This window comes from Artemia franciscana, chromosome 13, assembly GCF_032884065.1.
Source record: "Artemia franciscana chromosome 13, ASM3288406v1, whole genome shotgun sequence".
NCBI lineage: Eukaryota > Metazoa > Arthropoda > Branchiopoda > Anostraca > Artemiidae > Artemia > Artemia franciscana.
Genome location: NC_088875.1, coordinates 47,254,553 through 47,281,853, shown reverse-complemented (window position 1 = coordinate 47,281,853; position 27,301 = coordinate 47,254,553). Strand labels below are relative to the sequence as shown.

General features: G+C 35.6%; 2 protein-coding genes across 3 annotated transcripts in view; one reads left to right on the top strand and one right to left on the bottom strand.

Annotated features, from left to right (window-relative positions):
* LOC136035019 (RB1-inducible coiled-coil protein 1-like) overlaps positions 1 to 5,961 on the bottom strand; it is a 99,527-nt gene extending 93,566 nt beyond the window's left edge. The window contains exon 1 of one of the 2 annotated variants that reach the window (XM_065716602.1): positions 5,853 to 5,961. In XM_065716602.1, coding sequence (XP_065572674.1) covers positions 5,853 to 5,920 — 68 coding nt within the window. In that variant the 5' untranslated portion in view covers positions 5,921 to 5,961. The remainder of the gene's footprint in view (positions 1 to 5,852) is intronic. The other variant, XM_065716603.1, reaches the window with a different exon arrangement.
* Positions 5,962 to 8,024: 2,063 nt separating this feature from the next.
* On the top strand, positions 8,025 to 27,089 carry LOC136035018 (large ribosomal subunit protein mL52-like). The gene is made up of 4 exons (XM_065716601.1): positions 8,025 to 8,119; positions 10,134 to 10,224; positions 24,050 to 24,182; positions 26,899 to 27,089. The coding sequence occupies exons 1-4, from the start codon at positions 8,104 to 8,106 to the stop codon at positions 27,037 to 27,039; spliced, it is 381 nt and encodes a 126-aa protein (XP_065572673.1). The 5' UTR covers positions 8,025 to 8,103; the 3' UTR covers positions 27,040 to 27,089.
* The last annotated feature ends 212 nt before the right edge of the window (positions 27,090 to 27,301 follow it).

Below are 27,301 nucleotides of genomic sequence, written 5' to 3'. Positions count from 1 at the left end.
TAATTTTGTGTTTTCAATCTCTTTTTCATTAGCTCGAGTTTTTGAAAATGCAATTCTTATTATTTTGAGCAAAATTTCAAGCCATATCAAGGATTTTTATTTATTTATTATTATTTATTTATATATCAAAACTCATGACCAAAACAAACTCAAACAAAAACTCATAACCAAAAGATCAACTTTAACTTAATAATTAAACATCAAAAACTCCCAAATAGAAAGGTGTGCCCACTAATGAAAATTTAAATATCCAGCTTCCACAACCTCAATGAGTTGATTACAACAAGGTGAAACAACCCAACTGGAAAATGAACATTGCCTATTTTCTTATTTGATTTTGGAGGGTACAGGTTTGTAATGGTGTACCCAGGTTGGGTGATAGTGCTTGTGTTTGAAAAATGAATCAAAATCTAGATTGTCTATGCCTTTAATAATACAAATCATGCTGATAAAGTCACCACAACGCCATCTGAAATGTGATGATAGTATACCAAGCCTAGAGAGTTCCTATTTGTGGGGAATATGTTGAAGGTAAGGAATCACCCTTGACACCCTCCTTTGTACCTTACCTATTCAAAGCTCATCCATTACATTTAAAGAAAACCAGATAGAAGTGTTATACTTTAGAAGTGGGCAAACACCCCACTTTTTACCTAAATATAAGAAATAGATTTCCAAATCTTTAAAACCCTATAAACTGGGATTTAGCAAAGGTATAAGATTTAAAGCATTTTCTTTCTGCTTCATTTGAGCAGTTGACTATATCTATTTCTCAAGGTTTCACTTTTATAACACAAAGATTATAAAAGGTTATCAAATGGCAATACCATTTCAAGGGGGAGAGGTGGAGGTATGTGCTTCATAATATCTTTCCAGGGGATCATTAAGCCTTGTACTACTTCTTGAGTTTCATTCAGCTTCCTCAGATAATTTCCAGGATTGACAAAAGTGTAGGCTACATTTTCTGAATAACTCATTAATGACATAGATAAAAAATAGACATACCTTTAAAAACAGATTTTCATCCTGAATCCAAAAATATAACATTCATTTGCAAAGGAAATTAACTTTAACTGAGCCTCCCCACCCCATAATGTTTAAATATATATCCTGAGTTGTATATGTGCACTAAATTCTCTGTAAGTCACTCTTTTCTTCAAATTAATTCAACAGTTTCCCAAAATAACTGGAAATCCATTGTTTATAAACAATTCAGGTTATATGTTTGAACATTAAGGAGTGGGTGGTGGCGGTAAAGTTAATTTCTGGTGCAAATGAATATAATATTTAGATTCAGGATCAAATTCTGATTCTGGGTAGACTATGTCTACTTCTTAGCCATCTCATTAGTGAGTTAATGAAAAAATTTACTAACAAATTTACAATGCAGATGGCAATCTTATCCTCTCCTCTTCTTAGCTTGTTATCAGTGGGGTTCCACAGGGTAGTGTACTTGGCCCCACTGTGTTCAATATTTTCATAAATGATGCTCCTCTAGCACTTAAAAGCAAGATGACACTATATGCTGATGATTCCAAGGTAATTGGTCCAGCTAGCACTCTTGAGGATACTTCCCAACTTCAGAAAGACCTTGATCTCCTTAGCATGTGGGTGAAATCTTGGCTGCTCACTTTCAATGTGTCAAAATGCCATGTTTTACACTTTGGACACAAGAATATCAATGCAACTTACTCTCTTTAGAGTCAGACCATTTCTCCAGTGTTGGAAGAACATGACCTAGGAGTAATTGTTGATGAGCATCTTAAATTTAGCACTCATACAAGGGACTCATAAAACATCACTAGGGCTCATAAAAAGAACAATTTCCTCCCATTCTCCTCAAATTCTGAGCCCTTTGTACAAAGGAATTGCTCAGCCAAGGCTTGAGACAGGTATGGTCCTTGCATCCCCCTTTTTCAAAAAAAAAATGTTAAAATTCTTGGAATTTTAGATGTCCAGAGAAGAGCCACTAAGATGGTGAGTGGACTGTATGAACTCCCTTACCCTAGAAGGCAATGCAAGCTGAAACTCCCAACTCAGGTTTATAAAGAAGACAAGGTGATGCCATCCTGGTTCATAAACTTATTAATTCAAAGGCACTTCCTGATCTCCTTCCTCTGGCGTCTCAGGACTTGTGTACAAGGGGATATAACTTGCAGTTATCCAGGCATTTCTCCTCAAAGTGGCAACACACCCATTTTCTGACCAACCATGTTGCCAACCTCTGGAACAAATTACTGCCCAAGCCACAAACAGCTTTAAGAACCATCTTGACAATGAATGGTCAACAAAAGAATGGAAGTATAACTGGGAAGCACTCAAATCAGCAACATCAAACCACTAGTCAAGTGTACATATTCAACTATGTATCATGTATTATCAACCCTGGAGTTTCTACAAGGAAAAATCCTTAGATTGCTCCAAGCTGCAATTTAAGGTAATTAAGGTAAAAGTCAAAGACCTTTTGGAGTCAGAGTTATGGAAACTCATAGAGGCTAGAGTCAACAAAACTGACAAAATAAATATTAGCTATTAACAAGGTTATTAAAATTATATTTAGAAAAAAAAAATGATAAAACTATGTACTTTTTAAATTTTAAATATCTTTACCAGTTACAGATGTTAAATTTCTCATGTAGGTATAATAGAAATATATCTGTTTAAAAATCCTGAAGTTGCCAATTCTTGCACTGTTGGGAAAACAGCTGAGTAACTTATCAAAATCTCTAAATTTATTATGAAATACAAAAGTCTTTAGAGTGTTTTGGAAACAATTCTATCTTTTAAATTGAAACTAGAAACATACCAGAAAATTCACCAGCTTGCTGGGTAAGTACTTATATCATGGTCAATAGATTGTTTGAGTTAAAAAAATCATTGGAGGTTATAGATAATTCTAATGTGGTACTTAACACAGCTTAATGGAATGAAGTTGTGCTTTGGAAATTGTGGCAAGTTGTAAATGGTAATGTGGTAAATGGTGAGTTGGAAATAGTGCTTTCATTTCCCTTTTCTACAACAAAGAAAATTCAAGCAGAAGATCTGACAGCAGGACTTTTCTCTAGGAATTGAAAAAGCTTGTGTTTCAACTTACCCAAAGAGAAAGATTACAGCTAAGAGTCATAGCTGGAGCCATTATGTTTAAACTTTCACAAGTCAGAGTTAGTATATTGAAAATGTTTGGAGTCAGAGTTGGTATTATTTATAACCAACTCCAAAAGCCCTAATTAATCTTCTACTTAGGCCAGTTAAGTAGTGTATTTTTCAATAGGGTACTTTTCAATTATTTTTCAATAGGCTACTTATATTTAGACAAAACTTACCCCTATAGCCTTACCTATTTAACTATAATTATTCTGATTCTCAACACTTGTCTTAGATTTAGTATATCAGAGATTTAGTACTTTATTCTAACTTTAAGATCCTATGTTCAAGGATGGAATTCATTTTTGGAGAAAAAAATAATAACCTTCAAATGTGTGTCCAAGATTAAGCACCATTATTGACCATCAGTACATCTGAGTAATCTTATTAAGAAATGTAGGACAAATTCAGTTGTAAAGCAATCTAAGGTATAAGCCTAGAATTAAGCCATGGGCACATGAAAGGGGGGGCAGCTGCCCTGCTAGAACCACAAATTTATACTAGATATGACTAAAAAGGCAGATGGCTGAAGAAGCAGTTGATAAAAGGATGGTTGAAAAAGATGGAAATAAGCAGCTGGAATTGACAGAATAAAAGTCAAACAAGATGCAATTATCCAGAATGTTTTAGAAAGATTTAGCTCTAATCCAAGAAGATTGATGTTGAAGCTTATTATTGATTTATGATCTTTGGTGATTACTTACTGATAAAGATTTCATAGGTATGATAGAACTTGCTGGCAATGTATGGTTTTGTGAATACCAATATGACTTCAGCCCAGCCCCCCACCCTTCATCACAGAATCAGCTGCCCTCCCCCCTAGAGAAGAAACAATGTATACCCATGATTGGGGCTAAAGAGAATGAAACATATTAATAAAAACATTCTTACTTTATTCTTTGCAAAGTAACTGTAGTTGATACATTTTGACTATAATTCTATTATTCTTTACCCCCTAGCCCCCTCCCCTTAATTTGCAAATATATAGCCCAAATTATATATTTCCTAGGGCCTATGTGTTTGTCTGTTTTTTGATTTTGTCACTGTTGTTTCAGTTTACAGGCTGAAATCAGAGTGATGGATAGGAAATGCAAAATTATAGCTATATATTTGCAAATTAGGAGGGGTCAGGGGTAAAGTATAGGGGAACTGTAGTCAAAACATTTTAACTAGGCCTACAATTGTTATGCATGTTATGAAATAGCCTAAGAATTTTTTTCTTAACATGTTTTATATTCTCTGAGGCCAACCTGACTTTTATACATAATAATGATAGATGGTAATAAGCTTACCTCAGCTATGGATGTCTACATGAGATATGTAGACAATTGCTTCATAATTTGGAATGGGGCACAAGACAAATTAAGATCCTTTCTCAATATTTTTAACCAGCAGGACCCAGATATTAAGTTCACCATTGAACTAGAAAAGAACCACAATTTACCCTTCTTAGATGTCCTCATTACAAAAGAAGAAACTAGGTTGGATTTGAGCATGTATAGAAAGCCAACTCACAGTGATAGATATCTGAGATATGACTCCTATAACCACCCTATAGTCAAAAAATCTGTAGTCTATTCATTGGTTGATAGAGCATTTCTGGTGTGCTCCTCTGATTTTGAGCTGAAGTCTGAACCTGATTATATAAAAGACATTCTGATAGGCAATGGATACCCCGAAAAAGTCATTGACAAGGTTATTTCCAGGAGAAAGATGAGTGGAATTACCAAGGATTTTGCTCCTAAGATTGAAGATGATAAACCTTTTTTGTCATTTCCTTATATCAAGGGCATTACTGAAATTTTAAGCTCTAAACTCACTAAGCTTGGCTTTAAGGTGTTTTTTCCCTCTGGACTATTTCCTCCTTCTTGAACAAAGGCAAGGATAAGATTACTTCAGATCCATCAGGGGTATATGAGATTCCTTGCAGCTGTGGTGATACTTATATAGGTCATACCATGAGACCTCTACATCACCAATTAAAAGAACATGCTGATTCTATTGATACCTGGCTTAAAAAGACAAAGCTAAATGAGGAAGATAATTTCTCTGCATTGGCCCATCATATCTTTGAAAACCCTTCCCACTCCATTAAGTTTGACCAAGCCCAACGTATTGCTATTGTCCCACAACTCTTAAAGCAGAAAATCAGAGAAGCTTTGGAAATTGCTAAAAATAAACCAGCCATCAATAAAGACAATGGTGAGTTTCATATTAGCAAAATTTGGGAACCAATCACCCATAAATTGAAAACTCACAAAAAACTCCACCCCTTTCCTAAAGGCCCAACCTCTTTAAGATCCACTAGGATGGCAGCCATCAATGCCTCTACCAAAATTCAGGCCATGGCACAACAATAAATTCCAGGTTGATTCTTAACTTGAGCCTAATCTAATCTGTAGGTGGCATAGAGACAGTATAGGGATGTAATTGTTGAAGCAGTGATTAGCTGTCTGACTACCCCAATGGGTAGGCCTATCTTATCATAGGCTAATGATTAACTTTAAACATACCTCAACTACTTTCCAAGATAACAAAATGTTTCATTCAGAACTTATCCTCATTCGTTTTACATTACTGTGTCAAAAGATAAATTTACCATTTCCTCAGCAATACAGCTTACATTTTTTTACCCAGGGTAGCCTACCTCAGACTGGTATTAATCTAGCCAGGACTAGTTCATAACATCAAGGTTTCCTAGTATTTACCTCCAAAGAGCGACATTTATGTCCAAATTTATCAATATGCCAGGTTCAACCTGAAATACAAATATCATCTCTGCTTATCCGTTTTCATAATATTTTTAAATTATTAGCCAGTGTTGTTGGAGAAAGAACAATATGAACAGAATCAAGCAAACGAGATCTCGAAGCAATCAAGAGCTTTAAGGCGAAAACAGCGTGCTTTTCCGACAAATTCACCGAGAAAAAGTATATTGAATAACTTGTTCAATGAAGTCAATAAACTTCACCGAGGAAAGTTGTTTTTTGAAGCCCCATTCTCAGAGAGAGAAAGAACTACTCGTGACAGTCATCTTACTAGTCGAAATCACTAATTTGTAACAGGAACAAAGAAGTAAACACAAATAGAATCTACTTTTTGTGGTCTTTTTTGAGTCTCATCGAAAAGGAGATAAAAATTAATATCTGATCCCTCTTAATTTCCAGGAATATTTCTGGTCTAAGATTTAATTATGGTAGTAAAGAGTATCATTAGACCCTATCAAGAAATTTTCATCCAATGAAGACGTAGCCCCAGGAGTCCCTCGGATAAGGATGGTAAATTATGGGAACTTTCAATTCCCTACAGATTAATTTTATGATAAAAAAACGGGAGGACATGTTTGATTTCGGGAGACCAGAGGCGGAAAACTTCCAAGGATAGGCTTACGGTCAAAAAGATGATAACAATTTTGCTGTTTGAAGGAATGGCTATGGGCTGAAAATGAGCAACAAAAACACTTTCTTGGTCACTTTAAAATTTTCAGCCGTAAATCCTTGGGTAAAGGGAACTAACGCACAAAAAATACACAGAAGGTTAATCCCATTGAAATTGGCTCCTCTTCTAACAAAGTGGGCTCAAAAAACTTTTTTCCTACTAGAATGAAACTTATGTGAAATTTTTGGTTCAGGGAACCCCGAGGGAGAAGGAATACGAAAACAATATTGCTGCCTCTAAAACTGCAGTCCAAAAAGGCCTTAAAAATGCCTAAAGGAATATCCCATCCACTTCATATGGATCGGGTTATTTTAGAAATTTTTAGTAATTGCTTATGCTTAGTTTTATGAGTAGTTCTTTCGTATTTTGCTCCCTGTAACAACTAGTACTAATAATAACTCACAGCTGCACCAAGCCAAATTATTTCAGAGGAATTATTAAAAAACAAAATAGAAGAAAATTACCACTTGATCGAGATTTCAGCGACAGGAATTGATTGTGAAGTTTTAATGACTCTTGTTAAAATTTGTAATAAGTTTTCTATGTATTTTCAATTTCGCGATTCTTTTTATCAGCAAAAAAATGGATTACCCATGGGGGCACCTTTATCCGGGCTACTAGCAAATAATTACGTCGAGAATCTTGAGAATTGGGCATTGAATTCTTATTTTCTAAAACATGTCTATTGGGGTCGTTATATGGATGACGTAATTTCACTTTGGAATTATGGGGAAGCTGAACTTCGGGGCTTCTTAGATCATCTTAACACTTATGACCAAAATTCTAGTTGCCTTTTTAATTAGCCAAAAACCGGAGGGCAACTAGGCTTCCTCCCCCGCTCTTTTTTTCTCAAAGTCATTCGATCAAAATTATGAGAAAGCCATTTAGCCAAAAAAAAATGCAAATTTTGTTTTAATTATTCCTCTGCGGAGAGCCAAAATCAAAACATGCATTGATTCAAAAACGTCCAGAAATTAAATAAAAAAAAACAAGTTTTTTTAACTGAAAGTAAGGAGCGACATTAAAACTGAAAACGACCAGAAATTACTTCGTATATGAAAGAGGCTGCTTCCTCATCAACGCCCCGCTCTTTACGCTAAAGTTTTTTACTGTTTTAAAAAGAAGAATTGAGAGAAAGAGTCAAACTTTAGCGTAAAGAGCGAGGCGTTAATGAGGAAGCAGCCTCTTTCATATACGAAGTAATTTCTGGTCGTTTTAAGTTTTAATGTCGCTCCTTACTTTCAGTTAAAAAAACTTGTTTTTTTTATTTAATTCTTAACTAAAGCCAATCTTTCAGTGACTGAGTCAGCACATCAAAGTACGTTACTGATCTAGAGCATCCCAGGATGCACAGTTTTCGAGATTTCCAGACAGCTTGGCATGGATAACGAGATTTTAGGCTTTTCGCATGGTGAAGGCGAAAATCGCACTTTCGGTTCGCACTGTCTCAAGGCAGTAAAGTCCTCGTTTGGAACCGTGGAATAGTGTTAATTAAAGCAAACTCATTTAAGATTCTTCAGCATGCTCGTTTCTAAAGGTAAAATCAAACATGAAATATTTTCAAGAGTTAGGATACATTGGCAGTTTCGAATGGCTGAAATGTTCTTTTACAGTAATTTTTTTTTCAATAGTTTGACAAGAACCAACTCAATTTAACATCAAAAGATAGGACAAAGGCTTTATTCCAAGTTTTTCACAGGCCTATTATTATCACTATTCCAAGTTTTTTACATATTGTTTCTACTGTTTGGAGCTTAGGGGGATATCAGCTTACTACTGCCGTTCTCCACAAGGAAACACTGAAATTATGGAAACTACTTCAGAGTTGCCTAAAATTTTAATTGATAAGGTAGGCTATCCTAGGGTAAGGTAGCCTACCTAGTACTCAGAAGGTAACCAGCATCTCAAAAGTTAAATTACTGTAAATTTTTAGTTACACAAGAGAGAAAGTAGATTGTTTCACCATTTGATTTAACTTAATTTACAGCTTGGAGTAGTCTAGATGAGTTAAGATAATTAAAATTTCAGGACCAACTTTAGAGTTTAAATAATACCTCAGGAGTATATTTTCAAGCTTTCATTTCTTTGAGACTTTTGTCATCTATATAGGGCCAAATGAAAAGTAGATTAGCCTGTTCCCAATTTGGATGAAAAGAGGTTATAAAAAGGATTTAGCCTAAAGTAAATTCAAACTTGATAGGAGGCAGTAAACAATGAGAAAACTTGTTAGTTGAGCAGATATTCCTATAAAGTCTGAGGACTAGTACAGGGTATCCCCCCCCCTAGTAAATTCTCCTCAAATGTATAGTTGAGTGGCTAAAGGAAATCAAAACAAATAAGAGCAATACAGAAAAGAAGGGACTCAGGAACATTCTATCTAGGTAGGCTATAAAATTCAAACAAATAAATAAGGAGGAACTCACATCATTAGTAGCCAAAACTCTAAAAAAAGGAAGTCTGATAACAATTATTACATCAAAAAAATTGGCTTTTATGATGATTCCTGACATATAAAGTTCAGTAAGTTTGATAGGCAATTATGTTTGAAATGCTATTAGCCTGAGAAAGTTCACCTGATTTTAAGAAAATGGGCAAACACTCCCAATAAGGAATGAACTTAATGTAAAGTTTTCTATTCAATTCAGCATACTAGAGTATCCTATTGTGGAGTTTTCAAGCTTCTATCTGCAAAATATATAATTTAGCATTTTCTTTCTCCAAAAAATATCAAAGAGGTATGTTTATTTATTTAATTTTTGTTCTTATGGTTGATTATATTAAACTGATGGTCCTAGCAGAAGTAAACAAAGGATTCTGCCATGGAAAAGTGGCATTTTCTGCCATTTTGTATTACCAAACTACAATTTTGCCATGGAGGACCAAGTTTTCTTGGGTTAAAAATTCTGAACTAGCCAATTGATTAAAAGGCCTATCAAAGAACTTGAGCTTCCCATTTGCAGAGGAAGTAATGCTGCATGGTTGTGCATTCATTTCTGGACATTCACTTAGTCCCTACAAGTAAAGGTACTTCAGACAAGTATTACAAATAGCGGTAAGCATCAATGCTTGTTGCAAAAACACAAAATTATAATACTATTCTAAAGTAAATTGGCAATGACAAACTAAACAGCAAAAACTTCTAAATAACACAACACTACACAACAAAAGCTTCTAAATAAAAAGGTGTATTTACTAATGCACTCTTAAAAATTCAAACACTCTCTGCCTCAACAACCTCCAAAGGCAAACCATAGATGACAGTTCTCAAAGTCTCCCTACATATAAGATTGAACAGTTTCTTATATACAGTAGTCAGAACTAGCCAATCTGATAAGCTGCAATGAAAGGGTCTGGTGGTACCTAAATTTTGACATCAGCAAAGTCTTAGCATTAGCTAAACCCCATTGTCAAAAGCTTTCAGAGCATTAGATTTTCTAGCATTCTTGGTAACCAACTTCCTATAGTATTCTAGGTAACCCAACTTCATATCTAAGGTTTTGTCAAATGAAATTGCTTCTCTAAAAGAAATTTATTTTCTTTTTTTTTATCAGGTAATTTGATTTGGGTCAATGCAATAAGGAGACAGTCTCAAAAGTTCTCAACATGCAAAGTAACCTGCTTTGATGGAGAATGGAGGAAAAGGTTTGCTATCCTTGTCTCTATTTTTGTTTTCATTCTATTACTATTTATCCAGTTAAGATATTACAACACCTTTGTATTTCAAAATATTGAGACTTGAATTAGAAGTGACTCTTAACCCAAAGATCAGATATAATTTATTTCAACATGCAGACAAAAGAAAAGTCACCACATCTTGAGAAATGTGTTTTTTTTTGTTTTTTTTTAATGTTCCCCCCCCCATTTTTTTTTCTTTGAAAAAAGGCATATTCCCAAAAAGATCCTGACAAAACAATATAGGCATGAGGGTTTTCTGATTTTTTTTTCTGTTATGGTATATGACCCCTAGCATCAAAAGACAAAGAAATGGGAAACTTCACCACTGAAAAAAAAATGTCCAGGCTTGGAACAAACTACAAAACTTAACTAAACAACTGTACCAAAATTTTGAGCTTATACTTGCCAATGAATGCAAGAGTAACCAAGTTTTGATGTGTCCAGTACAGAATATGCTAGGCACTGTGTTAAATGCCTCACTTCTGATAATGGAAGAGAAGTGACTGACAACTAAAAACTAGCAAACTTACTAAATAACCAAGTTGCTTCTGTCTTCACAACAGAACCATATAGTGAGCATCCACCCCCCTCCAAATTGCAACGTACCATCTCCCATGAGCATGGTTGTTATCACTATACCTATGGTGGGAAAAGGCTAAAAAACCTTGATGCCAACAAATCAGATGATCCTAACAGAATCCATCTAAGGCTGCTCAAAGAAACGGCCACCAAGATTTCCTGCTTTGTGCCATCTGTTTCAGTTTTCTCTTGACAGCAGAGTTGTCCCCTCACAATGGAACAGACTGCTTATTGTACACCCAAATTCAAAAAGGGGGGCCAGTCTAAAGCTGAAAACTACATACCTATAAGCCTGATGTCTGCTGTTGCTAAGGTTTTAGAGAGAATTGTCAACAATGCACTTCTCAAGCACCTCATTTCCAACAGCATTATCTCCAACAAATAACATGGTTTTCTTCCCAGGAAGTAAGTCAAAACCAAACTACTTGAAATTTACAAGCTAATTACTCAGCTTCTTGACAGAGGATTTCCTGTCAACCTAGTTCTACTAGACATTGCCTAAACATTCAACAAAGTCCCTCATAGTTGTTTGCTCTCTAAACTTAAAGCCATGGACATTAACAAAGAGCTAGTTGACAGGCTAATGGACTTTCTTGATGGCAGAAAGCAAAAGGTTTGGCTCTTTATCACAGACAAAGAGAAGGTCTATTCAACACCTTGCAAAGTTCTTAGCAGTGTCCCTCAAAGAACTGTCCTCAGGCCAACTTTATTCCTCATCTACATCATTGACCTGGTCACTGAAACAAAAAACCAACTGACTCTTTACACCAATGACCCCAAGCTATTTGGTACTGCTGACAACCATAGCCTATAAGCCAATCTCAGCCAAATTCAAGCACAGGCAGATAAGTGGCATCTGTCCTCCAACATCTTAAATTGCATCACTCTTCATTTTAGCCATGTCAATCTGCATCACCAGTACACCATGTACAATGTCAAAACATCATTGACAGTCTTGCTTCCTACTTCTAGTAGTGATAGAGACCTAGGAGTTCTGTTGGATGACAGTTTAAAATTCCACAAGCACACTCCCCTAGCAGTTTTAAAAGCAAATGCAAGTTTGGGACTCCTGAAAAGAACCATCAGTATTTGAACCTCAACAGTTTTTGTGAAACTATACAAAGTTCTGGCCAGGTCAATCCTGGATTTTGGAACATGTCTTGTTGGTCCTTTCTACAAGACTAACATCCAGTTTGTTGAAGGTTTCCAAGGAGAGCCATCAAATGCATCAATGGTTTATGCAGTCAGCCCTACTGCAGTAGATCATAATCTGCTAACCTCCCAACACTTGTTTTTTGACAGAGGTGTAATGGCATGATGCACACCTACGGGTACCTCTAGCAAGCAGACCAGAAGCATAAAGACAAACATGAGGACTTTCCAAAAAGCTGTTCAAATCCACCATTAATACCAAGGTCTGACTAGAATTTTTCAACCAGCAAGTGGTGAATGATTGGAACCAACTAAGTCAATAGACAGTCTTTGCAACCTTGCCTGAGGAATTCAAAAAGAGGCTTGACAAGAAACAGGAGTCCAAACCATGGAGATTCCAGTGGGAAAACCCCTCCCAGCCGTCACTAGCATAACATTCTTGGAAGACAATAGAGAGTCAGCTTGGAGGATGATGTGGCTTTTCATACCCAACCCAACACTCTTTTGTATGTTCTACCCTCAGATATGCTTGTCCTAAGTTGCATACTGGCATCTCCAGTGAATTGTTGGACAGAATAGAGGCAGTTCAAAAAAGGTGTCGAAGACTTATCTTCAATGAGGGTAAAGTGCCTTACATTTCCCTTCTTTAAAGAGCAAATCTAAATACCCTTGAGCACAAAATTCCTTGCGTTTTGCCCACAATGCTGCACATAACCCTTGTACTACTTCTCTTTTCCCTAGTGAGCATTTATCCCTCTGAACTCGCCCCCATGTTCTGTTTGAAGAGAAATCCCCCTTCTTGTCCCAATAAGAATTTCCACTGAAAGACATTGAAGAACCTTCATCCCTTGCATAGTTGAATTTTAAATCAATACCCCCCCCATTCTCATTCCACTTTTATCTTATGGTTTTAGTGTCTATTTTGCAATTGTGAACTTTGTAATTCTTGCTAACTAGATGTTTGTTTAAATTTGTTTCCCCTGTTTTAATTTTATGAGTTTTTATTGTTTGACTTTTTATTGATTGCAATTTTATGATTTTCTACTGACACTAAAATGCGAATTTGGTCCTTTTGGGCTTGTGATGGCTGCTTTGTTGAATTAAATAAAAAAAATAGTTTTTTTTTTTGACTTAAAGTGAGGAGCGACAATAAAACTTAAAACGAACAGAAATTACTGCGTATATGAAATGGATTGTCCCCTCTGCAATTCCTCGCTCTTTACGCTAAAGTTTTTAATTGTTTTAAAAAGTAGAACTGTGGCAAAGAGTCAAACTTTAGCGTAAAGAGCGAGGGATTGCAGAGGGGACAACCCATTTCGTATACGGAGTAATTTCTGTTTGTTTTAAGGTTTAATGTTGCTCCTTACTTTCAGTTAAAAAAAACTATTTTTTTTTATTTAATTTCTGAACGTTTTTGAATTAATGCATGTTTGATTTTGGTTCTCCGCACATAAATTATTAAAATGAAATTTGCATATTAATTCTTTTTTTGGCTATATTGCTTTCTCTTAGTTTTGATCAGACGATTTTGAGAAATAAGGGGTGGGGAAGGAGCCCTGTTGCCCTCAAATTTTTCGGTTACTTAAAAAGGCAACTAAAACTTTTAATTTTTAACAAACGTTTTTATTAGTAAAAAATATACGTAACTTAAGAATTAACTTACATAACAAACTTTTATATTCTCATATTTTTATTATTTGTATGAGGGGGTTTTTCCCCTCGTTAATACCGCGCTCTTTACACTAAATCTTAAGTTTTGTCCCAATTCTTTAAGAATAACCCCTGAATCAGAAAGGCTGCAGAATAAATAGTTTAAATTACTAAAAATACTTAAGCATAAAGAGCGAGGTATTTATCTTCTCCTAAAGACTTCGCTCTTTATGCTAAAGTATTTTTAGAACCCATCATATGCGTAATAATCTCTGTTCGTTTTAAGTTTTAATGCTACTCCTTAATTTCAATTTAAAACACTTTTTCATGTTTATTTTTTCATTGTTTTTTTTATAGTAATGCTAGAAAATCCTATGCCCTTTTCATTGAATTTCTCTTCCCCCATGACATATTCCTCCAAGCAAAGATCCTCCCGCATAGACCCCTCCCCTCAACCCCACCCCCAAACCAAAAAAAATCCCAATGAAAACGTCTGTATGCTTCCCAATAACCATTACTGTATGTAAACACTGGTCAAAGTTTGTAACTTGCAGCCCCTCCCCCGGGGACTGTGGGGGAGTAAGTCATCCCCAAAGACATAGTTATTATGGTTTTCGACTATGCGGAACAAAATGGCTATCTCAAAATTTTGATCCATTGACTTTGGGGAAAAAATGAGCGTGAGAGGGGGCCTAGGTGCCCTCCAATTTTTTTGGTCACTTAAAAAGGGCACTAGAACTTTTCATTTCCGTTAGAATGAGCCCTCTTGCGACATTCTAGGACCACTTGGTCGATACGATGACCCCTGGGAAAAAAAGAAAACAAAAAAACAAATAAACACGCACCCGTCATCTGTCTTCTGACAAAAAATACAAAATTCCACATTTTTGTAGATAGGAGCTTAAAATTTGTGGTATGGGGTTCTCTGATACGCTGAATGCGATGGTGTGATTTTAGTTAAGATCCTATGACTTTAGGAGGTGTTTCCCCTATTTTCCAAAATGAGGCAAATTTTCTCATGCTCGTAACTTTTGATAACAAAGACTAAATTTGATGAAACTTGTGTATTTAAAATCAGCATGAAAATCCGATTCTTTTGATGTATCTTTTAGCATCAAAATTCCGTTTTTTAGAGTTTCGTTTACTATAAGCCAGGTCGCTCCTTACTACAGTTCGTTACCACGAACTGTTTGATTAAATCTTATCTTACACTCAACCCAATGTTGCTGTTGTGCGGTAGTGCCAACTCTAGATTGCTTGTGAATGGTTCTTGAAGCATACCTACCATGTGATCACTGTTACTGAGTGGACTTAAATTTTATCCCTCCAGCACTCTCTTGTCCAGATGGTTTGTTGCTTGACCTTAACACAGTAACCAGATCTATTGCCATTGTCAACTATGAAGCATCACAGTTCTTGCAAATAATTCACTCCGAAGTGCGAATTAAGGTAAAGAGGCAATTGCATAAACATTTATCCTGAGACAAGAAAGAGAATGTATTTAAAGTATCTTCAATTTCATTTGAAGTAGGTTCCATGCCTGACTTTTGGGGAAGGGGATGTTCCCAAACAGGTGTGCAAAAAGTCCCAAAGCTGCCATTAGCAGAATTCCAGAAGCTGCTAACACTTTATCAGCACAACTTGTATTTTGGCAGCTTTGCTTTGAGCAAAAAGTCTTTTATATATAAAATTTGCAGAAGAGTAACAAATGTAACTTAGTATAGCTTGCAGTTAGAAATACCAATAGTTGTCCGAATCACTATTAACAATGTAGTCTAATTTGGTGGCAAGCCAAATACTAGCTATAAATATCATTCTCCATAATTTTATATGTACCATTTTATCACAAGCACTGTATCATATTTGCTCAAATAGTGCTAGTGGAGTATAGTATTCAAAGTCTGAAGTATACTGCATATAGCTTTCTGCTGTTACTTTATCGATGGAGTTGTACACTCTAATGCTATTGGTATTATAAAAATAATGCATACCAAACTGCATGCTTGATGCTCATTGCTTGTTATGCTACAACTCTACCATTTGACTTTATCAACTACACCATTTGACAACTCTAAAATTTGGCTTTATTTGACTAAAACACCATTTGACTTTATCAGCTACACCATTTGACAACTCTAAAATTTGACTTTATTTGACTAAAACACCATTTGACTTTATCAGCTACACCATTTGACAACTCTAAAATTTGACTTTATTTGACTAAAACACCATTTGACTTTATCAGCTACAACTCTAAAAAGCACCATTTGACTTTCTGGGAGAACAATATTGATTGGCAGCCTGGCAATCACATAATTTATGAAGCTGTGATATCAGTTTTGCCCTAATCTAATCCCAAAATAAACAGAGAGCTGCTGCTACATTGTAGTGTGGCTGTTTTAGGCTACTAATCTTCCACATTCCAGCTTTTCCATTACCTGCTTTAACTGTATGTACACCTTGGAAGATTGCATTACAAGGTGCATGAAGATTGCAAGATGTATGCACACCTTGACCAGCCCTTTTAAGATATTTAATAAAAAAAACAAGTTTTTTTAAAATGAAAGTAAGGAGCGACATTAAAACTTAAAACAAACAGGAATTACTCCGTATATGAGAAGGGCTTTTCCTCCTCAACGCCTCGCTCTTTACGCTAAAGTTTGACTCTTCCTCTTAACTCTACTTCTTAAAACAGTAAAAAACGAGCTAAGAGCATTTTTTCCATTTTAATTCCGTGATTCTTGAATTGCTGGGAAACAGTTTTGAGAGAATTTGGCTATATGTGCAAGATTTGGACAAATATTCACTATGAGTGAACGTGAAGTGGAATTAATGGAAACTTGTCTACAAGGACAAAAGATAATAATGACTTAAAAGTAAATATTTGCTTAGCAGCATATACACTTCCAAATTTTAGTTTTTCTAGAACTAAGGCTGCTTTCGTAAAAACATTCAGAATTGTGGACCAAAGTGATAATATGGACCTGAGTATGTACTTCAGATTTGCACTTTTCAGAACTACTAGGAAACACCCTTACAAGTTAAAAACAAAGAGAGAGAGAGAAATATCATAATGAAGAAAACCAACAGGACTACAGCCAGTAGAAGGAAAAGATAAAACTAAATTGAAGGGGATATTTTACGTGTATGAAAAAAGGCGTTTTCAATGCTGAGAGAACAAAGATAAAAACTAAAATAACCTAAAATCAAATAAAATCAATAACCATATAAATAAGAACAACAAATATATGTATTTACAATTGTCGCTACTGCAACTACCCCTACGAGTCACATCCCCTAGAAGTGAATAGAAGAATTGGTTCCAACATATTTGTTTCTGGAGTTTGCAAGTGCTGGAACCATTTTCCTGACAATGTTTAATGCTCTGAAAGTTCTGCAGAATTTAAGGCTCATTGCCTAGTAGTGATTTTTACCATCATAAATGTGAGGATCCTTGGTTTAGTTCTGAAATATGAAGGCGTTGATTTATGCTTGTCGTATTAGTCTTTGGTTTTGTTAGTTACTTTAAATGTTTTATTATCTGTAGTTATTCATGACTAGCAAAAGCTTTCTTAAATCTGGTAGTAATAATTTAAAGACAAGAGTGATAGAAGGTTGCCTTGGGGCAAAAATCAGCTTGGACATAGCATATGCACTGGTTTCTGGTTAATGGATAATTCTTCTCTGTTTGGTCTGTTTTGGTGGCCTTTTTTGGGCTGAAAAGCCTCTTCCTAGCTAGTTTGTCTAATATGGGCGTCCTCCCCATAGTAGCATATTATTCGTAGGCGTGAATGTGTAATGAGTTGGAGGTAACAAGCTTAAGATTGTGTGTGCAGGATTTTGATTCTTGTTGGTAGAAGAGCACCGCCAAGTGTGGAAAACAATAGTAGGACAAAGAAGGGCACTTTGTGTAGAATTGAGAAGACTTGCTAGTCTCCGTCCTGCACTGGTTCTGGGATATTGCTTTTCCTGGAGTTATAATAATTTCAATGATCTAAAGAATATGAAAATTGCAATTTAGTATGCTACAACGTTAAAAAACGACTATCTTATTGACACTTTGACTGACGAATTCTGACGCTTTGAACTAGACTTATTAGGAGTTTTATGAATTCATATCCCAGGGTTAGGAAACATGAAATTAGGTGATATAGGATTTATTTACTTGGGTATAAAGGATGAGGTGCATAGGCAGGGAGTAGGGCTAATGACGAACAAGGAAGCTGCTAAACCTTGTCAAGGTTGGGAAGATATTAACAATAGAATGCTAGTAGCTCATTTTATGACTAAAAGTGTATAAGTCATAGCACTATATGCCCATGTAAAACCGACTGACAGAGATAGTAGATACTCAAATGAATTTGCTTATAGCCACAGGATCAAATAGACAGGGCTCCAGGTAGAAATGTGGTATTTTTACTAGGATATTTAAGTGCCCAGGCTGGTGGAAATAGGATAGATTCTATCCTATCCTAGGTAAATTTTGTGTAGGAAAAGGAAACATTAATGGTTACAGACTGCTGCAATTTTGTAGGTATAACAATCTAGTTATAACCAATGCAATATTTGGTCACAAAACGGCCCATAAGTTAACATGGTATTCACATGATGGTAAAACAGATAACCTTATTGATTATATTACTGTAAACTGAACACTGGTAGGATTGATGCAAGGTTCTAGGGTATATAGGAGTAACGTTATTAATGTTAATCATAAAATATCACCATCTATTAGTGTCTAGGGTTAATCTAAAGCTGAAATTTAGCAAGGGCAACTACCTTTCGGGAAGCTATGACGCTGATAGACTTCAGGAATAGAATCTGAAAAAAAACATTCCAAGAACAGTTGGGAAAATAACTTGTGAAGTTGCTGATTGTGTCTTAGGGAAGAAAGTTAGGAACGCAGCTTTGAATATTAGAGAAAATACTTAATGTTTAATAGAGGAGGAGGGGCTTGCACAAGAATTATTTGAGTGATAGATCATATGAAAATAAGAAGAATATAAAGAAATTATTAAAATATCAGTTAAGGAGGTGTAAAGTGGAGGCCATGGATAAAATCGCCAAAGATCTGGAAGATGCAGCCAAACGCCAAAATAGTAAAATATTGTGCTGGTATGTTAATAAATTAAGAGGGAATATTCAACCTGGACTGTTCCCTATTCCAGGATCTAAAATTAATGATAAAGAAAGAGGTAAAGAGAGATAGGCATAATATTTTGAGATTGTACTAAACCATGATGTAGCTATAGGAAAAGACTGAAAAAGTCTCTGACACTTTGGATGTGAATGAAGTTTTATTTTGTAAGAAGAAATAGTGACAGTATTCAAAGGATTAAAGAATAAGAAGGCGCCAGATGTTGATAGTGTGGTACATGAATTTCTTAAATATGATGGTTATGAAGCTAGGTGTAAGCTACTGCAGATTATGAACCTGATTTTTGCAAAGTGGGAAGTGTCTAGTGATGTTCGTAATACTTTTATTAAACCCCTGTACAAGAAATGTTATAAGAATGAATGTGGTAATTATAGAGGCAGTAGTTTGGTTTCTGTAGGAAGTAAATTGTTTATTATTATAAAACTTTTTAGACTTAGAGACGCTGTAGATAGTTTTAAGAGAAGAACAGTGCGGTTTTAGGTAGAGGGGAGGATGCACTGATCAAGTTTTCACTCTGAGATTAATAGTTGACAAGTGCCTGTCGTGAAAACCTCTTTAGTCTTGAGTTTGCTATTTTATGAGCAAGCGTTCACTCTGAGATTAATAGTTGACAAGTGCCTGTCATAAAACCTCTTTAGTCTTGAGTTTGCTATGTTATGAGCAAGCGTTTGATTCAGATAATAGAAGAGCTTTCTCAAAGGTCCCATCCTTGTGCGGTATACCAGATAAATATTTTAATGTGATTAGTGCTATGTACGATAATAACATTGCTGCATTTAAGGAAAAAGGTTAGTAGCTGGTTCCGTATTAAATCGTGAGTTAAGTAGGGTTGCGTTCTATTCCCATTTGTATTGATGTTTTTGATGGACTTTGTTCTAAGAAGCATGGCAAAGGCAATGGGAGAACATGGAATCAATTGTGGAAGTAAAAGTCTCCCTGACTTAGTTTATTCTGATGATTAATGTATTTTAGATGAACATGTTAGCAAAAATGAATAAATTTTTCAGAGGTTTCGTGAGTCTAGGGTGAAGAACGAGTCAGGCAAGGCGAGTCATCAAATTCATAAACTCAGACATCTATGCTGGTGGCGTGTTGTTACATGGTATTTCTTCACCAGAGTCATAACGAATGCTCCAGAAACTGTGTTTGACAGTTTTCCTCACGGGACTGATGATCAGCATTGAAAAACCAGCAATAAATTGCATAATCCCTTTTGAAGAATTATTGTCTAATAAATCCATTCAACCCATTGAAATCGAAACCCTCAATTATTTTGACCATAGATGCATGAATTAAATCCCCAGAATGTATATTTTTAACTAAGTAGCAAATGTAAATGTAGCTTTAAGAACACAGTTCGGGTAGAAATATGAATTCTTCAGTATCATCTGCTGCCTCTGTCTCTAAAGGCTAGTACATGCCTAGGTCAAGATATGCATAAGTCTCAGATGCACTTCAATGCAAGGTTGTCGCTGTATCAAAGAAACAAACACCGTGGCGTAACACCATACTTTCAAAAGCTGATAAAAAAAAAGATAAGATATTTATTTAAAAAAGACCACTATCACAAGCCCTCAAAGGGCCGAATTCGGACTTCGGAGTCGACTAACAAAGCAAACAAAGCAAAAAACACTAATAATAATGAATAATGAAATTATGAGTCAAAAAAAAAAAAAAAAAAAATCGGTCATACTAAACTTGAACAAATAAAAGTCAGAAAAAAAGGGAAGGGGACAAAAAATCTAATAATACACAAAAGAACAAGAAATAAACATATATATCTACAAATTAAAAGTTACACTAAAAAAAGCCCAAAAACTCACGAAAAGAAGAACGAAGCATCAAGCACACGAAAAACACATATGATCAAAAGGGAAACTAAACCAAAACAGCGTGGGGCAAGCAAATTAGTGCAACGACCTAAAGCACCTCACATGAAAAAAAAGGGGAGGAGAAACTAGTTGGCTATTTTCATATCTGGAAGTAACGCAGCGAATGGGGGACAAAACTGGGATAGGCTCAGAAACAGCTCGAGGCTGTCGTAATCTGGATGGTGAGTGACGTTTGGGGAAAATACTTGCCGTCCGAGGGTTCGTTATTGCATTTTTTGAAAAACGGAGGCACAACGACGACCTCCTTCGCTCAAGGGTTTCCAAACTAGCTTTTTTTAGGAGCAGAGAGTAAGGCACCTTGTCTTCTTTGAAAATTATTCGCAAGAATCTTTTTTGGATTGACTCAATTTTGTCTGATTCTTCACGGGAGATGCCAGGGTGCCAAACTGGACAAGCATATTCAAGATGCGGGCGGACAAAAGACGTGTACAACCTTAAGGAGTGAGAAGGGGGACGCTATATTTATTTAGGAGCTTAAGGAGGGCGATAGACGCATTACCTTTATGGATGATATCTTTAACGTGGATATCCCACTTTAAATTTGTAGAAATTGCGACTCCAAGTAATTTAACAGAGGACGCATAAATTTCAAGAGGGATAGGATTAAGAAAACAGGGCGAGGATTTGAGGAAACAAATCGGCATTATCATGGACTTGGAGGGGTTTACTGTCATATCTAGGTCCAAAGCCTCACTTCCAATTTCATTGAGGATACTCATAGGGTCGCTTATTAAATTTCTGATGCAACTTTCAACAATCGTTAGGTCATCAACAAATTTCCAACGGTCAGGAATTTCCTTCGCGAGGCTGTTAATCATGACTGAAAAAAGGAGGGGCCTAGGAGAGTTCTTTGGGGTATGCCATTGTAGATAGGGAGAGGATTTGAGTAATGGTTCTGGTATTTAGCCACCTGCGATCTATTTGTTAAAAAGGAGGCAACCAATTTTACCAGTAAGGGATCGATATTGAACTCGCTTTCTAGTTTCTCAATTAAAATATTGTGGTTAACAAGGTCAAAGGCTTTCTGAAGGTCAATGGAAATTAAGTTTAGCCAGGAAATAGGCTTTTCGAGGATTTTCCCGATGTGGTCAATAAGAGAAACGAGGTAGTGGGAAGTAGAAGTTGATTTTAGGTTTCCGAATTGCTTCAGGCCAGTAAGAGGTAGGATTTTTTCCTTTAGCCAATCTGCAAGGAATCCTTCATACAATTTTGAAAAAATAGGAGTAAGCGTAATAGGTCGAACGCCTTCAGAGCCAGGCTTTCCGTTTTTCTTTTTCAAAGGGGTAATGAAACCCTGTTTCCAAATTGTTGGAATTTGCCCAGACTTAGTAATTTCGTTAAACGGGACAGACAAGGGCTTAGACAGGAAGTCACCAAAGGCTCTAATAAGAGGAAGCGGGATATCCAAAGGACAAACAATTTTCTTTCTTAGTTTATCAATTCTTCTTTCAATCTCAGACGGGGAAACAGTCGGGAAAAGGGGGGATGGGGCTCCTGTTGATAATTGGATTGGCAATGCTGGAAGGCTGTGGGCAATGGAAGCGAGAAATTTATTTAGACTATTTGCAGTAACATCAGGGGGCTCTGGTAAGTTGAAATCAAGCTGGTCAAGACTCCTGCCACATAGCTTTTTAACCTCGGAATACAAGTTTTTTGGCTTATTAGTGAACAATTCTTCGATTTTATTTTTGTAGTAGGATCGTGCCAATTTACGAATTTCTCTTTTAATTGATTTTCTTAGTATATTGGCTTTATGGAGTTTACCATTTTTAAACAGCTACAATTTGGTTCTAATTAGTGTTTTTATTGTTTGATTAATAAAGGGTTTATCACTTGAACCCCTTTTAAACCTTTTTTTTTTGGAAACAAATTTGATATTTATAAATTAGCTTTTTATGAAACGTGGCTGTTTTCTCATCAAGGTTTTGTAAACTATAAATGTCGGACCAGTCTTCAGTACTCAGCCACATACCGAAAGAAAGAAGACCAGAATTTTGAAGAGGGCGGTAAGTGCTATAAGCTATTGAGAAAGTATGCTTAAAATTTGAGTAGGGGGACAAAAGAATGAAAAGATGATAACTCCCACCTAATTGGGGCAAAGTTGAGGGAGGGCTGTAAAAATTGTACATATTAGTTAAAATAACATCAAGAGAGGTATTACCCCGAGTCGTCGGTGTTTTAACAATTTGCTTTACTTTAAGTGAAGCACAAAAAGAATCCATTTTAAGGTCGTTGGCATCGCCAACTAAAAAAAAAAGGCCAGCATTGGGGACTTAGAAGACTTAGAAGTGACTGGATATTTTCGTCATCATGGCTATCCACTGATGGCTCGAAATTATCTTCCGCGTAACCCAGGATTGTAACTTGGTAAATCATCCATCTGTCACGCTCCAGCGCCAGGGACCGAAGAAAAACACCATGGCGTAACACCATACTTTCAAAACTGACTTAGAAGTGACTGGTTATTTTGGTCATCCACGGAATCACTCATGGCTTGAAATTGTCTGTCGCGTGACCCACGACTGTAACTTAGTATATCCACCATCTGTCACCTTCCAGTGCCAGGTACAGCTGTTCAGCTTCTATCCAGAATCAAGTAATAATACAGATGAGTACCATTTGGCTCCTTTATGTCATATTTGTCATTTTGGAGACTGAAGGGATCTCACATTGACACACACAGATGCAGGGTTTTTAAGTGCCTTTGCAGTGCAATTGATTTTCAGTATAAGGGTAGTATAGATAAAAAAATTTGAAAGATCTTTGATTCAATTTTGCATTACCATCAGAATTGGTTCAATTAACCATGAAAAGTAAGAAAAAGTACTGTCATCAGAAAAGTATTTTCCAGAGCAAATAATATGTGTGATGTTTAACAAGAGCGAGAAGGCTCCAAACGTTAATCATGAGAAATTTTGGAATGCTAAGTTAATTGGCATAAGATAAGACCAGGATCTGCTATTATTTTTATCATATTTAACATTTAGTTTAGTCTTATACATCTCACAAGTGTCTTTTCATGGGCAACTCCAATCTTGTTAATTCACTACTGACAAGTTTTTGCTACTATTGTTATATTTTCTTAGCTAAATAATAGGACAAAAACGTGGAAGAATATTAAAAAGATGTGGTCAGATATCAAAGAGGTATTTTACATATTGTGATGATGATGCTTTACATTAAGGGCCATGCAAGTGTAAAAAGGTCGAGAGTAACTGCATTGGATCCTAGGTCAAGGTTTGCCACCTTCGAAATTCTTCTAATTCTATGCTTTTAAGTTGTTGCCATTGGATATAACAACAATGTTTGGGATTTTTTTTTCATTAATTATGTTTCTTTTATAAAATACTTTTTTTTTCAGTTTGGGTCTATCCGAGAATCCAAATGCAAACGGAGCACTTACTGATCTTCCAGATTTTACTTACCTTGATGGAAGACCTACACCTCCAGGGAGGAACCTGATGAAAAGAAGAGAAAAACACAGGGAACTAACTGTAAATATTCTGATTTAATTGTTGACTAATCATTGTCTATGACAGAACGGACCTAAGAAAAGCTTCTCTCCCTCATATTTACTTTCATTTTTGTCGCCTCATCCTATAGAATGGATGATTGTAGAAAGTTATGAGAGGGCTCACTTTATTGCAAACTTAAGATTAGGTTCACTTCTTAAGTGATGAAGTAGGTGAAAAGCATCCAATTGCCATTCATGCCCATTGGATACACCTTTGTCAAAATTATTTAGACAAAATTTCATCGCCAGGTGAACATTCTGAAATCAAATTAATTTAAGCATTTAAAATCCACGTACTTGGTGATCCCAAAGTGGAAGTTTGGGACCTGAACCCCCTTCCCAACCTCATCCTTTTTCTGAAAACCTTCACAGTATCAGGCCACTAAAAACATAGGAACGCCTAGGCCAATTTTGTTTCCCTAGGATCGTCTCTGTAGAATATCCTGTTAAAGGAGTTAATTGATATGCTTTCAAGCATGACGTCATTTGAGAGATTGTTCCAAGTGGAAATGTCGGACCGTTTATCCAGTAAAACTAGCAGTTACAGCGTATTGCAAAGTTGAACACTAGCTATTGGGTTGAGTTCAGTGGACTTTACAGCCTCATAACTTTATTTTCCGCCTTCTGTGCAGCTCCCATTTTCAAACCTTCTGTGAGAGGTGTTTCAGGTGAATATAGGGGGGAGGGGGCTGTGAACCCCCAACTATATAAACTAAGAATACACTGTGCCTCCTGCGGGAGACAGTTCCTTTTTATATTGGAAACGATTTTAAAAGGGGACTTTTGTTTATAATGGTCAAGGTATCATTATAAACGATTGAACCGCAGCGTAAACAGGAAAATTTGATGGGTCTTTTATTTAGGAAAATGATTTCATGTTTAGGAAAACTGATCGTGTTGTGAATAGTAAATACGCTTCAATGAATCCTTTTTCATGAAGTATTATAATATATTAAATTAAACTTCAGTGTTAAAAGGGGGATTGGAATATAACCTTGGATTTTGGATAGCCCTGAATGCCATTTTAAACATGAACAGAATTAAATTAAAAGAAAAAATTGGTCAAAGGCAAGTTCAGAGCAACATTAAGACTCAAGATGAACGGAATCGATTCTCTATATAAGGGAGGGTGTTTTTCTATTATGCTGATAGTGTGGTGTAAAAATATTTTCTAATGTAATGTTTGCAAAATTAGACATTAAATTACTGAAGATTTGGAATATAATTTTTTGAAAGGGGAAGTGCAAAGTATTTCTAGGAAAATTTCAATAAAATTCATTTATAAGCTAGGGGATAGGAGTGATTGTGGTTATTCGCAGAGACATTAGCTTGATTTCTGTAGGAAGAAAGTCGCTTAGTATGACCATATTGGTTGGACTGTGAGCTATTGACGAGAAAGTTTTTAGAGAAGGACATTCTTCTCTGAAGAATGTTATCAATGAATATTATATGGATTATAAATGAATTAAGTTCATTTATAAGCTAGGGGATAGGAGTGAGTTTGCTTTTTCTCAGAAACATATAAGATATTGCAGAGAAAGTTTTAAGAGAAGAACATTCAAGGGTTCCATTTCACGAGTATGTTTGGTATGGTGGGAGCAGGTATTTTTCATTTTATTTGTTTTTTAATGAAGAGGTGTAAAAGCAGGGACTTTTCGATATTTAGGAAGAGGCGAGTTTTTTTCGAGGAAATTACCAAAAAACACTTTTTTACTCTAAGGGGTAATCATCCTCCCACCCTGTCTCACGATTGGTACCCCTGCGTACAGTGTGGTTTTAGAGGGGAGAAGATATATCGAGTGAATTTCCACTATTAGATTAGGAAATAAAAATTGGTTTGTTTTCTAACATGAATAAAATAATTAAAATTGCTTTTGACTGCATTTAATAGTCATAAAGTAATTCTAGTTTTAAATGAAAAGGCTGTAAAGATATTCTTAGTGAGTAAATCCCATTATTGCCCGTTGATCTAACGTCGATTGATTTAATATCAGTCGAATAAATATTGATTTAATATTAGATTGATTCCGATACTGCCTAAGTAGGGCAGCTATAAAAAAAACATTTTTTATAACCCAAAAATTTTTGAAGGTCATCAACGTGGAGTGCCCTTTTTTTAGGAAAGGGGGTGGAGTTAAATACTTCAAAAGGTCTTCTCTGGAGCATTACTAGAGTTCTGGATCCAATCCTTAATATTTCATTCACCTAACTCAGCTACAGTTTTACTACAAAAACTGTTCATAAGAACCTTTTCGCAATCCGTTCCAATTCCATATTAACAATAATAATAAAATAAAAATAAAACAATCGTTGGAAGACGATTCATGAAACTGAAATTATGAAAATCAGGTAAGTTATGTAAACAATGTTATAGGAAAATCCTAAATGCACGGATTTCATGGGTGGAGGGATCGGAGTACATTTTAAGGGGGGAGCTTAAAAAAAGAACCAAAAAAAGCAAAGATTATTTGGAAAATAGAAGATATAATAAGGATAAAAATACAATTTGTCGGTGGGGGGGGAACTCCGAAGCCCTTTTTTCTCTGCTTTCTTGTCTGGATGATTTTTATTATTTATGTCAATACAATTAATACGCAGCATCATGAGATTGTAAATAAAAAATTCTGCCAGAACCTACTTAGCGATTTTTTCCAAAATTGATTTAGAATATTGCTAATTAGGTTTTTTCTTTCTAGAGGAATATCATAGAGATGTCTAAACAGATGGATGAAATAGGAATCATGAATCGAAATAAAGAATTGGCTGCGAAAGAAGCAAAACTACTTGAGGAACGTTCACTATTAAAGCCTAAGGGGAATGCATTGAGAAAAAAATAGTTGTTTTTTGTTATTATTTTGTTTTTAACTAGTAAAATAATTTATACTGATCTTTACTCTTAGTTTGAAATGTACAATTCTTCACTCTGTTCAAAATTTAGTACCCTGTGTATTTTGGCATCTGGACCTAATTATATCTTATTTTTTTTCTCCCACTTCTTGTGTGTTAACATTGCTTATAACCTCAAGAATATCTTGTTGGGTTGATAAATTATCAAGTTATATCTTATTTAGTTATGGTGATTGGACAATTTTTTGGTTG